The 12600-nt window shown below is 48.5% G+C and overlaps 1 protein-coding gene across 4 annotated transcripts in view; it reads right to left on the bottom strand.

Annotated features, from left to right (window-relative positions):
* Nucleotides 1–2053: 2053 nt before the first annotated feature.
* The window catches only part of PLCB2 (phospholipase C beta 2), a 38673-nt gene continuing 28126 nt past the window's right edge, over nucleotides 2054–12600 (bottom strand). The window contains exons 19-32 of one of the 4 annotated variants that reach the window (XM_071761649.1): nucleotides 11757–11911; nucleotides 11166–11330; nucleotides 10010–10109; nucleotides 9635–9739; nucleotides 8638–8723; nucleotides 8449–8545; nucleotides 8150–8215; nucleotides 6914–7121; nucleotides 6534–6702; nucleotides 6064–6140; nucleotides 4480–4575; nucleotides 4085–4142; nucleotides 3511–3597; nucleotides 2054–2982 (exon numbers count right to left, since the gene is read on the bottom strand). In XM_071761649.1, coding sequence (XP_071617750.1) covers nucleotides 2710–2982; nucleotides 3511–3597; nucleotides 4085–4142; nucleotides 4480–4575; nucleotides 6064–6140; nucleotides 6534–6702; nucleotides 6914–7121; nucleotides 8150–8215; nucleotides 8449–8545; nucleotides 8638–8723; nucleotides 9635–9739; nucleotides 10010–10109; nucleotides 11166–11330; nucleotides 11757–11911 — 1742 coding nt within the window. In that variant the 3' untranslated portion in view covers nucleotides 2054–2709. Of the gene's footprint in view, nucleotides 2983–3510; nucleotides 3598–4084; nucleotides 4143–4479; nucleotides 4576–6063; nucleotides 6141–6533; nucleotides 6703–6913; nucleotides 7122–8149; nucleotides 8216–8448; nucleotides 8546–8637; nucleotides 8724–9634; nucleotides 9740–10009; nucleotides 10110–11165; nucleotides 11331–11756; nucleotides 11912–12600 lie in introns of those variants that run through there. The other 3 variants (XR_011729375.1, XR_011729374.1, XR_011729376.1) reach the window with 3 other exon arrangements.

Genomic DNA, 12600 nt, shown 5'->3' with positions numbered 1-12600 from the left:
TCCTGGAGAAAGCTTTTGCTATGCCCTAGCTCCTGGTCTTTAAAGGGGATGATAATGATAATAATAACCAGTGATTCTTGAGCATGTGGGAATACGTGGGGAGCAGGAAGAGTGTCTCCAAAACACAGCAGCAGTTCCTTGTGTAGGAGCCATGGCCACGTCAGCACCAGATCTTTGTTACAGAGGTAGGAGATAATTTTGGATCATTCAGTACAAACTGAGCCTGCACTGAAGCTCTCAACTTGGATACAGTTTGGAGGAATATCTGGAGCAGCTTTTGCAGGATTTAGGTGGCCACTAAATATTTGAAGGGAAATTTTCCAGTGCAGGAGTGGGAGCAGAGAGCTGCCTGTACCCCCTGTCCATTTCCCAGGTCAAAACTGGGGCTCTGCAGTTGTGCACATTGGAAAGCAAGGGGGTCCTGTTGCTTAGAGAGGAGGGGAGGTGGCCAGGTGGTTTTTTGGAGCTGCAGAGGGACACCAGAGGCTTCTGAAGTTACTGCCCAGGAATGATGATAGAAGCAAAGCTGGATGTTACCTGCATTTTCTGGCTGTTTGCTTCTCAGTGTTTGGTTGGCAGCATCACAGAGGGATCTGCATCCATTCACCACAGCAAACTCAGCTGCTTGGGGCTTTTCCTCCTGCCTGCAAAGTGCCCAGAAAAAGGAGAGGGCAGGTTGGGCACCCAGGGTGCTGCCCCGAGGCAGGGCTGAGGGAGGAGGCAGCAAGGGGCAGCTTCCCCCTCAGCTTCTCTCAAAGTGTGGGATTTTCCTTTGGTCCCTAAATTCTTCCTTTAGGGAAGAATCCTTTCCCTTCCTTTAGGGAAGCTGCCTGCAGAGGTGTTGGCCAAGAGGTGAGTTTGACTGCTGGGAATTTGGAAGTAATGCTCTGGTTTGAGCCCTCAGTGCCCTGTGGTGCATCCCTGCAGTAGTTGGAATCCTCCTCTCCTTAAGGATCCCCATGATTTAATGTTTAGAGAATACAGTACAAAGTTTAGGCTCCTGAAAATAAGTATTCCAGGCAAGAGAAGTCAGTGGTGCAGGATGAGGTTTACAAGAGGCCACAAAAAAGATTAAAATGTGGAAGAATTTAAGACTGTACCCAAATCTGCTGCTGTTCAGTGTCTTCCCAGGCACTGTTCCTGTCTGAATTCCTGTGGAATTTGGTTTCTGTATGAAACAGCCTGGTTACAGGGACTGATCTGACCCAGCTACCATTTCCCCCTGTGCTCAGCAAGCAGCCTCTGGTAAGCAAAACCACAGGCAGGGTTTGACAGCTGCAGGAAGAACTCTTCAGGGATGTCTGAATTCTGTGAGCAGACCAGAGCTGGAACTCAGGAGGTGCCATTTCTCCTCTGGATATGAGTAGCCATGTGCAGGAGTGAATCCCAGCCCTGGTGCTGCAGGAGGGATGGGCAGAATTCCTCCTGTGTGGTGCAAAACCTCTACAGTACCATTTGTTATTGAATTGTTTATTTTCAAGTTAGGTTTGGGGTTTTTTTTAGCACTAAGATGTAATCTGCATAAACCTTTGCTCCTGTTTTCTGTGACATTCTGCTGAAGCTGGGCCTGTGCTTCCTTTAATAACAGAAAGGTTTGCACAATAGAAACTGGGCTATGTTTGCTTCCTCAGACATTGGAGAATGTTAATAACATGAATCCAAACTGTTAAGTTTGCTTAAATCTGCTTTTAAATTTAAAGTTAAAAACCCTTAAAAAAAAAAAAAACCTCCTGGGAGTCAGGGTTCCACAGGGGCAGTTCCTTATAAGAACTTCTAAAAAGGCTTCTCTGGAGGGACTGACCAGGTCTGGTGAGAATGGACTGAGCTGTGCAGAGGAGAATGTGTGAGAGTGATGTTAGGTTTAAAAAGCAAACAAACAAACCCAAAACCACAACAAAACCCCCTCACTTTAATAACTGGAGAAGCTGAGTTAGAGACCTGTGAGCACGGGGGGCAGGAAACTGCTGTGTCTGTTCCCTTGTGGGGACACTGGGCAACATTTGGGACTTGGTGCTGTATCCACAAAGTGCTCTTTAAAAACAGGGGAGCCACGTTTTTAAGAAATGCAATGTTTTATTTATTTATTTAATCTTATTTAGAAAATAAATAAGTCAGAAATGTACAATAGATAATTCCAGTATGATGTGAACACCACAGAGGAGGGATGGTGTCTGCTGGGATGGCAGACCAGGCCTGGAACACCTTTTATCTTAAAACTACTTGAGCTGGTTGTTGTTGGGTTTGTTGGTGGTTTTTTTTTTTAGCAGCACTTCAGAATGTGGCTGTGCATTTATCAGCACAGTTTCTAGGTGTAACTGTTCTTATCTACCAACCACTGCTGTAAGTTTGCTGTGACTGAGCTCACTTTTCCAGAAAAGACAGAAACCTGAAGAACAAGTTGCTGGGGAGTGGGGCCATGGGGAGCTTACACTGCAGCAGAGCTCAGCACCTTGCCTGCCTGCAGCCACAGCCCTTCCATGCTGCTGAAACAGCTCAGTGCCAAGGCTGTGAGAGGCAGAGAGAGAGGGAAGCACTCCCTGAAGGGGGGAATCTCTTCAGACTACTGCCAGTATCTAGGATAATAAAGTCCTAAATTCCTGAAGGACTCCAGGAATTCCCCAGGGTGGAATGGGAAGCAGTTTGCCAAGAGGGTCTTCACTGTACACCTGCATAAACCTTCCTGAAGTGGGGCAGCAAGGTGAGTGCCTCTCACAGAATGCTTTCTTCAATCTCAGCACCTGGTTCAGCTCCTGAGCACTCAGGTGTGGCTACTGCCAGCTTTGCCACCTCTGCCACTGGCATCTTTTCCTCCAGGTGCCCTGCAGAGCCTTGTTCTCCCTCAGGAATGCTCTGCACTGCCTCCTTCCTGCTGGCTGCCTCCCCAGGGCAGCCTGACTGGGTGCAGCTCTTCACCAGCTCCTGCACCTCCACACTCAGGCTTTTCAGTTTCTCCTCATACTCTGCCTGTGCCTCCTGCTGGAGCTGCAAAGAGACCTCAAATCATTCTCCAGGCCCTGGGAACAGTGTCAGACCTGCTCCAAGAGACATCCCAGGTCTGGACTCAGCCCTGTGCTGAGTGACTGCTCTCCAGCTCCCAGGAGGGGAGGATGCTGGATTTCCATGGGTCTGGTTTGGGGATCTGTGTGCTCAGCACATCAGCCTTGAAAGAACACAAATGTGTTCTGTGTGGTTTGAGTCTGAGCACTGAGGAACAAGCCTCATCTCCTGAGCCTGTGTTTCCATCACACTTCAACTTCAGGGGTGTTCTGTGTGATGAGATGAATGGCAGTGCTGGCACAGGGAGTGCAGGAGCCCAGCACCTCTGGCTTGGAGCTGTGTGGGCTCCTACAGCAGCACCTTCCAAGTCATTCAGTTCCTCAGTGCACTGAGGAGTGGGGGTGTGCAGTGTGTGTGTGTGTGCAGGATGAGTGTAGCATTAATTAAAGGCTGTATTTTGGATTTACTGTGCTGAGTAACAGCCCTGACCTTGAGCTTCATCTCTGCCTTTACCTGGCTTTCTTTCTCCTTGATTGTTCTCAGATTGTCTGCCTGCTGCTCTTCCAGTTTCTGCTGATACCTGGCTGTCCTTTCTGTCACCTTGAGAAAGAACAAATTAAAAAAACCCACAGCCATTCAGATGTAAGTTTTTACAAACAGATGCTGCAGCCATCCCAAGCTTGTAACAGCAAGACATGAGCTGCACGTGCCACAGTGTCCCCCTCAGCCCCAATTCTGAACAATTCCTGCAGGCTCTGAGTTGTCTGTGGAGTTTCTGAGCCCCAGTGCCAGGGAAGCACAGACAGGATCTGCTTCCAGAAGGTGATGGGGCTCTGAAGGGCACAGAGGGGATCTTTTGGGTCTCTTCCTCTTCTGCAAATTTTTTTCCCATTATTAAAGGGATGTGGAGTCACACTGCTAATGAGTTACACTTTAAAAATGAATAATCCTTGAATTAGAACTGCAGTGTTTCAGTGAGGGGAGCAGCTGCACTTTGGCTGTAGGAATTGCACAGGGTCCTGACTGCAGCAGCAGTTTAATGGGACTGAAATGCCTCCCAGAACAGAGACTGTCAGGGAGAACTTACCAGTTTGATTGTTTGCACCACTTCCTGAATGTGAGAGTTATTAATTTCCTTCTTCAACCTTTAAAGAAAGGAAATGTATTTAAAAACCCCACAACAACCTATAATCCATCTGTTAGCTTTAAATAAACCCTGTTTCTCAACACTGATAAAGTGGCACCCAGTGAGCCAGGCCTGCTGTGCCCACACACAGGCAGGTGTGTGAGGTTCTCATCCTCTCCTCCCACACTGAGAACACCAAATAAACCACCAAATAAAACACCATTCCATCTGGCTGAGCCAGAAGCCAAATAACTGGATGCAAAAGCCATTTTTTTTCAGCTTAGCAGACACCAAAGGTTTCCCTGATGGAGGCAGAGGCTGTGGGGAAGGGGCAGTGGGACAGATTCACTGCTCACCTCTCCTGAGCAGCTTTGTCACTCGTGTTCCTCAGCATGGTTTGGATCCTCTCCACTCTCTTGGCCTCCAGCTTCTTCTTGATGTCTTTAATATTGCTGGGGAGAGACAAGAGGGCTGGGAGACAGGGCTAGAGCCCACCCCACAGGTGGCATTCTGCTGTCCAGAAAAGCAAAGTCTGAGTGAATGCAGCAGAAAGGGCTAAGTGTGAAGAACATTTCAGGACCTGTAACTATTTCTGTAATTTTTTGAAAGGGAACTATAACAAACCCCATGTTAGGCTGTCTTGTGTACCTACACTGGGTTCCTCTTGAGCAGCAGGAGACTCCCAGAAAGTATTCACAATGCTAATTAAAAAAAAAACAACAAAAAAAAGGAACTATGTGTCTTTATAGAAGTGCTAAAAAACCCTGAAGTAAGCAGAAAGACAGAGAAACTATGGCATGTGACTTGAACTGTCCCCTCCTCCACCTTCCCTCTTTCCAGTCTATCCTCCAGCACTGATGCATTTATCTCCCCTGAACCTCTCTCTCAGACCTGGGAGTTCAGCTCCAGTTTTGGACTCCATGGCTCCTTGAGAGGAAAAGAGGGGAATTCACATGCTGAGTGACAGAAGTGCTCCCTGGGAACAGCTCTGGGTGCCCCATGTTTCTCTTACACTTCTCTCCCTTCCCTGTTTTCCACTGATGATTTCACACCCTTCTCTCACATCCCCCTCAATCACCTCTTCTCCAAGCTCAGTCCTGTTTGATTTCTTTTTTGTGCAGAAATTGCTGCTCACTGCTGACTCTCCTTGCCCAGTCCTGCCCTGAAGATCTGAGTGGCAGCAGCTCACCCCTGTGTACACTGAGCTCTGGATAGGTTTTTGGGTCCCCCCCCTTCACATTATTTAACTGAATTTAAATGTCATTTTATTGCCTCTTGCTCAAGATATTTAAAACTTTCTGGAGCACCTCAGAGCCAGCTGTAAGTGTGATGGGACCAAATGCCACTGCACTGCAAGCAAACCATTAACCTGTCTGCTCCACCTGCTTTTCTGAGTCTTGTCTGAATATGCTGACTGGCTGAGAGCAGTGGAGACTCTGTCCTGCTGGAGGACACAAAAAGAGGAAGTTTTGCCTGACTTAGCAACTAAAGGCTGAGAGAAGATTTAATGGAAGGAGAACTAAGTGAGGATTTTAGCTCCAGGACAATGTTATTGCAAGAACAAATGGATAAATGCCAGGGTAGAAATTGGTGAATTGATTCTGCAAGTTGATTTCAGTACTGGAGCCAAGAGGCTCAATGCACTCAGAAGCCTGAGCTGCTCAGTGCCTGGCAGGGATCAGGTGAGGGACTGACAGAGATGACACCCAGTGACCAGCAGCTCTGTTTCCCACCTTTCTGAGTGAGCCTTAGTGCCCTGGTTGGTGCCTTGGGGCACAAAAAAACCTCTGGGAATCACACAACAGGAGCTGCCTCTTCCCACCTCTGTGTCACATCTCTCCAAAGGAAACTTCCTCAGTAGTACCAGGCTCTGGGATCCAGCAGAAATGCCACCCCAGATAAGAGCTGTGCATTATTACTTAGTCAAATCCTAAGCTTACCTTTCTGATGACTCCTTCAGTGCCTTCAGCTCAGCTGTCTGCTTCTCCCTGGCCAGCTCTGTGATCTTGCTGACTTGCTGTTCCAAACAAGGGCAAAAATCAAACCAAGATGAGACACAGAGCATCACCCACATTTAATTGCCACCAGATTCAGCTCTATTCCCCTGCCCTGAAATCCAGGGGCCAGCAAACACCTGAGACTTTGTGCAAGGGGTTTGTTTCCTTTTTGTAGCTTTTGCCCACAAAAGCTCAGGGACAGAGCTGGGAGACAAGGATGGTTTCTGTCTTTGGTGTCTCACTGCCTACATTCCCCATTATCTTGCATGGACCTGACAATTACTCTCAGGGAGTTTTCTGCCCCGTGGCCACATTATTAAGCTCAGGTTTTATTAAAGAACTTGGGATTTTTTTCAGGCTGCCCTTGGAGGGTCTCTCCTAGGGAACATGTTCTGTTGCCTTGCAGTCCTCACCTCTGTGGCATGCTGCTCTTTTTTCCTTCTGATCCCCTCGTGGTGTTCCTTCCCCAGGTGGAGCAGATCCATCTCCAGTCTCTCCCTCAGTTCCAAGATTTGGCTGTCACTGCTTTCTGCCATTTCTACAGGATTTGCACATGGACCAACATCACCTGTTGTCAGGCTCCTGCAGAAGAGAGAGAGCAGCTCTGCTGCTTCCAGAGATGCTGACACAATCCTTACCTCCCCCCCAGCCCCCTATAAACCCCAGGAGATGTGGATGATCCCCACACTCTGTGCTTCCTTCAGGGAAGGGGAGCCCAGGTTTCTCCTTCTGCTTTGGTTTGGGGAAGTGACCCCCAGGCCAGGCCCTGCTGGAGACCCTGGGCTGTATTTACCTCTTCTGGGTTTTCCTAGTGTTTATCATCCTTTTCTTGCCTCCATAGCAGAGAGGCTCTGAGAAGAGCACAGAGTATTTCTGCAGCAGCTCCTCCCTCCGTTTGCTGCCTTTCCTCTCCAGCTCCCTCAGCTCCTTCTCCTGCTTCTTCACCAGCTTCAGGAAGAGCTTCATCTGCTGCAGTTCTGCCAGGCTGGCAGTCTGAGGCTCTAGAACACAGAAGAGCAGATGTTTTCCCTCACACAGCATTCCTCAGCCTGCCCAGATGCCTTTTGGGGTCAGACAGGTTGGTTTGGGTTTTTTTCCTTTCCAGCATTGCCTTCGTTCAGCTTTTCCCCCCGTGGCAGCACTACAGCATCTCAGGTCACCACCTGGTGGATGCCTGGCCAGGGGATGGCAGAGGACTTGCTGCCTTTTGGTATTTTGGCCAGAGGAACCAGGCTGGAGGGGATGTGCCAGTCTGGCTGTCTTGTGCCTTTTCCACAAGTCTTAATACCCCTGGGATAGCCCCATCCTGGCTGTAAGGGAGGAGCTTCCTTATTTCATGACTGATTCCTTTATCAAACTGTGTTACACTGACAGGTGGTTTCATCCCTTCCAGTTTTAGTGCCTGGCATTTCTTCAGCTGTGAGGAACAAATGAAAGGGCTTTTGAGGCAGGTGAAAAGGAGAGGGGAAGGATGCCTGTGAGCTGTTGGACGACTCAGTATCTGGCAGTAGCAAGTCAGCCTGACGTGGTTATCTGGGGCAGAAAGGCCACAGGGAGTTATCTTCTCAGGGGAAGTAACTCTCTGTTCTGGCTTGGAATGTGTAAAAATTAACAGAGCTCGTGGGTGTGTCTGCAAGAGGACACTGAGCTCCTCCTGAAAGGCTCCTGTTGAGTGAACTGAAGTGCAGAGCTGAAATCCTGCTCCCAGGCAACTCAAACCAGAACCTCTGAGGCCTTGTAGCAGCTTACACGAAGTCATCAGTGGCCTCAGAGGGCCAAAGCTGGAGCAGTCCCTGCCCCACCTGTGCAGCTGACAGTGGCCCAGCTCTCCAAGGCATGGAGAAGCTTCAAGCTTCTCTCCTTGAGACCACATCTCTGAGCTCAAAGACTCTTGTGGTGTCTTTTGTGCTGGCTACAACAGGCAGGGTTGGGCTCAGGCCTTTTCTGATTTGCAAAACCAGGCTCCATCTCTGTCCCTGTCAGTCATGGGGCAGGGAGGGAAGGGAAGATGACTGCCAAGAGGAGTTACCTGTAATCTGCATCACATTTTCATCCTTGGCAAAAGCTGCTGCTCCTGAAACTACAAAAGATGTTCCTGTTGCAGAACAGAAGCACCATGCACATCACACCTGCTCCTCACGAGGGTCAGGAGATATCTACAACTTTTGGCATTAATGACAAGCACCAGAATTTAAGTCTGTGAATTGGCCTGAGAGGTTCTGACCCCATCACCATGGGCCTGCCCCCCCCAGCACAGTCTTTTTGCAGCCTTTTGAGTGTGCAGGTTTTCCCTTTTCCTTTTAGCTGCCCTCCCATTCCCAGCTTTACCTGCAGGCCCATTAGAAGGAGGAGTGCCAGATTTCCCAGCAGAGTCTGGTATCCCATTAGTTTCAGCAGAGGGGAGGTTTTTCTGTGTGCCAGGCCTCTAAAACAAAGAGGGAAGTGAGAGCTCCATCATTTCAGGCTGGATCCCTGTAATGTGTTTTAGAGACAGTGGCAGAGCTTGGGGAACTTTACCTCCACTGAGCCATCATTCAGCTTCACTGATCTCTTGTCCTGCAGACTGAAGAACTTGATGGGGTTGGAGAGAGCAATGGTCAGATCTAGGAACAAAGAGGAGGTCTTTGCTTGGATTATCAAATTCTGACTTTCCTTCCCTTCTGCTTTCCCCTCTGGCCTAGGACAGATATTTTGTGGGGATATTTTGTGTTCTCTGCTTGTAAGGAGCTTCTCCCTGACAGCACAAGGGAGGGAACCATCTTTACCTCCATCCCATTGGGAGGTGATGGCTCCCAACTGATGTCTAAGAGAATTCTGCTTCCAAAATCCAAAGCCAGGCTAAGTCTTTCCTCACCTGCTCAGCTCCCTGCTCCAATTCCAACCCAGTACTGTATAAACCTGAACTTTTTTTCCAAATATCTGGCTATACCCATCTCCCTGTGAGTAAGTTTCATTTGTACAAACAGAGGGGAAGAGAGTAAACATGAGAAGTCCTCACACAAAGTTTGGTACCTGATGCTGTTACAAAGTCTGCATGACTTTGTTCATCATTATTAAAGGTTGAGCTGTTATTCCTAGTGGGGCTTTTTTCCTGATCCATCTCCCCCTTTCTAGCCATTCCCTTTTTAAGGGAAGATCCCTGCATCTCCATACCAGCAAGAACCTCCCTCTCTTCAAGCAAGGAACACCACTACTGTGGTGCTCCCTAAAATGCTACTGCTGCCAGTGCCCCCCAGTTATCCCCTCTGCATCCTCAGAAACCTCTCTGGGCCTCTGAATAAAAGCAGTAAAGAGACTGACCCATTATGGGGAACCTGTCACAGTTCCCCTGCAAGCATCCACTCTCTTGGGAGGAAAGCCAGGGTGTGACAGGATGCTGACACACACTCAAGTCCCACCCTGACAACTAATTAAGGGTGCAGCAGGAAAGCACCCCCCAGGCTGGAAAAAAAAGCTCCAGGATCACTGTCTGGAGAAAGCCAGAGCCCCCCCCCTGCACTGCACCCCGTGCTACCTGCCCAGGCATCAGGAACATAATCCTTGATTTCCAGGTAGACAAAGAGGGAGGGCATGGTGAGGGGCATGTTGCTCTCACTGCGCAGGCAGACGTGGTGGTAGCCTGGAAAGAGAAAGCAGGAGAGGGCAGAGAACAAAACCTCTGCCCCTTCTTTGTCTCCAGCAGCAAAACAAAGGCTCTCATTACAGAAAGGCATCATGAACACATCACAGGACTAAGCCAAGGCTGTGACAGGATGAGTCTGAAGGCTCCACTGCCTACAGGTATGGAGATTAAGTAGAAAACCCACACAGGTGTCCCCATGTCCTTCACAGCTTCCAACAGGTAGAGCCTCAAGGGCACAAAAGCTGGAGGAATTCCCCCAAAATTTACCTGCATGCACTGCAATAACAGGAATGACACGGTGCCCAATGAACTTCCCTCCTTCCTCCCAGGCCACGATTTTCAGAGATGCCAACTCAGGCATCATGATCTAAGGGAAAAAAAACAGTAAGGCACTTCTGTCCTCACCTCTAACTCCTACCAGTCCTCCTGGCTTCACTAAGTAGAACTTGACTCTCTCTTCCTCCCAGCAAAACAAGACCATCTCTCCACTGTCTGTTCCTGCATCTTGTAATTTAAGGCTGCAGATGATCACAGACACAACTGAACTCACAGAAATTCTAACACAAAACACAGGTTTCTCAGAGGAGAGACTGCACAGGGTCACAGGAGGGCAGTTTACCTACAGAAAAAAAAATGGGGCAACAAAGCCTCTAAACCACAGCTTCCATGAGGCAATTCAGCAGTGGAGGGAATGAAGATGGGATTTAGCAGTCATGGTAACTTTGCCATAAGGGCTCTTGCCTCCCCCTCCTGCACCATTTTCTTCTGTCAAAAACCAATCTAAAAAAATACCCTGCCTGAACCACAGTGTTTTCTGAGATGAGGGTAATATTTATCTACCATATCTCAAGCAGGCTGAAAACACCTGCTATTTTACTGTGTGTCTGACAGAGAAGAATTGTGTAACCTGTGTTTTGCCTTTGTGAGTTACTGCAGAAAGGCCAAGTGTGAGGGTCACCCGTGTCATCACCTCCCTGTACCCTGTAGCTCAATCAGTGACCCCTAAATTCTTGTGACAACCAGGGCAGCTTTCTGTATCCTGGCACAACCAAAACCTCCCTCTGGTCCCATACCTTCTCCAGATTGTCTGTTTCTCATTTACAATTTAATCACATTCAGTTCCCTTCTGCTCCCTGGTGCCTGATGTTTTCAAAGCTGATAAAGTCAGCTCAGTCTGAAGTGCATCACAAACAGGACACTTCTGATGCCTTTTACTTCCAGAAATGTTCCCAGCTATCCCTTGTCTGCTCAGGGAGATGTTGATGGGAAGTTGGTTTGGATCTTGTTGGATACTTTCCTGTCTAAACTGTGACTGAGACCCCCTAGAACAGAGTCCCTTGTCACTGACTTCTCAAGAAGCAGTGCTTGTGGCCAAGAGGATCTTTAAGGGTTCTCTGCTTAAATGACCACGAAATGTTATTACCTTTTCAAAAACAAAAGCCTCCTCTTTCCAAACAGGGTTAATGGAGTTGGCAGTGGAGGTCAGTTTGGTTCTGTATTTGCGTTTTGTGTCCCTTGGCAACCCAAACAACTCCACCTCCACGTAGGTCCTCACACTGCGATCCGAGAGGAACTGACCAGAGAGGATCTGTGAGCAACAGGAATGTGATGAGACACTGCTGGGGAGGAGAAAATGGAGGAACCCACCCATAACCTCACCCCAAAGTCACTCTCCTGTCCCCAGAACACTTTTTCTGCTGCCGTTTCCAATCCACGACAGGCTCTTCTTTTATCTCCACCCAGATTTCTTGCTTCAGCACTTCCTCCCTCCCCATCCTCACAGCTTTGGCTTCTCCTGCACAGCAGATGCTGATTTTTCCATTTTCATGCGATTATGATTAATTTAAAATAGTGAAAAGGCTGGGAGTTGCCATGGCAATACACTCCCACAGGACTCTCTGAGTTCATTTGCCACTAAGAACCCTCCTGGGTAATAAAGAGTGGGGAGCTGGATGCCACTGAGAGAGGTGGTGCCAGGCAGAGGCTGTCGGAGAGGCACAGCCCTGGTACTTGCCGTGACAGACAGGGTGCTTGCCACCACCACATCAATCCTGTCCACAGAGAAGGGGTCAAACTGCTTGTCTGGACGCCTCATGAATTCATGCTTGAGCAGGTACCCACACTGCCCATTGAACTCAAACAGAGCCATGTTCTGCTGCATGGGGACATCTGAGAGACAAAGGAAGACAATGAGAACACATTTCCGTGGGACCTGCACACCAGGCAGCTTGTGTGCTATGGCTGAGCTGAAAGATGCTGTATTTTTATAGCCCCTGCTAGCCAAAGGCTCACAAAACCATTTCAAAAACTAATTAAGCCTCTCAGCACCCTACAGGGAAAAATATTACAGCAGCTGTTGTAAGAAAGGTAAGTGGTTTGCTCATGATTGCACCGTAACTCATGGGTAGAACTAAATTAAAACCTACTTTAAGAAGTACCTGCTATTTTTGGGTGTGAAGTAAACAGTTGTCTGAACCCTTCTACTCCTTCCCCTTTCTTTTGGGGCCTCCTCTCTGTCCATGTTCTCCTCTGCCACTTCTCTGGAGAACATTGTGTTGTGGTTCCTGCACCTGCCCTCAGTACGATGCCCTCCTCATAACCAAACCCTCACGTTCTCCCTTTCAAAGTTGTATCTTTTTTTTCTCCTACTGATCCTACACTCTATACATAAGACACTTCTCTGAGGAAGGAAGAGGGGTGAGGAAGAGCTTTCTCTGGAGGTTTTTGTCTCCTTCTCAGGCTGGTTGTGCAGCAAGGAAAGGTCCTTCTTCCCTGTTCAGGCCAAAATACTGGAATACCATGGCCAGGCCAGGCCTGGAGCTCACAAAAGCAGCTTAGGGGAAGCAGAAGGTTCTGAT

The sequence above is a fragment of the Heliangelus exortis genome, chromosome 18, assembly GCF_036169615.1.
Source record: "Heliangelus exortis chromosome 18, bHelExo1.hap1, whole genome shotgun sequence".
Taxonomy (NCBI): Eukaryota; Metazoa; Chordata; class Aves; order Apodiformes; family Trochilidae; genus Heliangelus; species Heliangelus exortis.
Note: the sequence above shows the minus strand (reverse complement) of the source record. Positions and strands in the feature narration are given on the sequence as shown.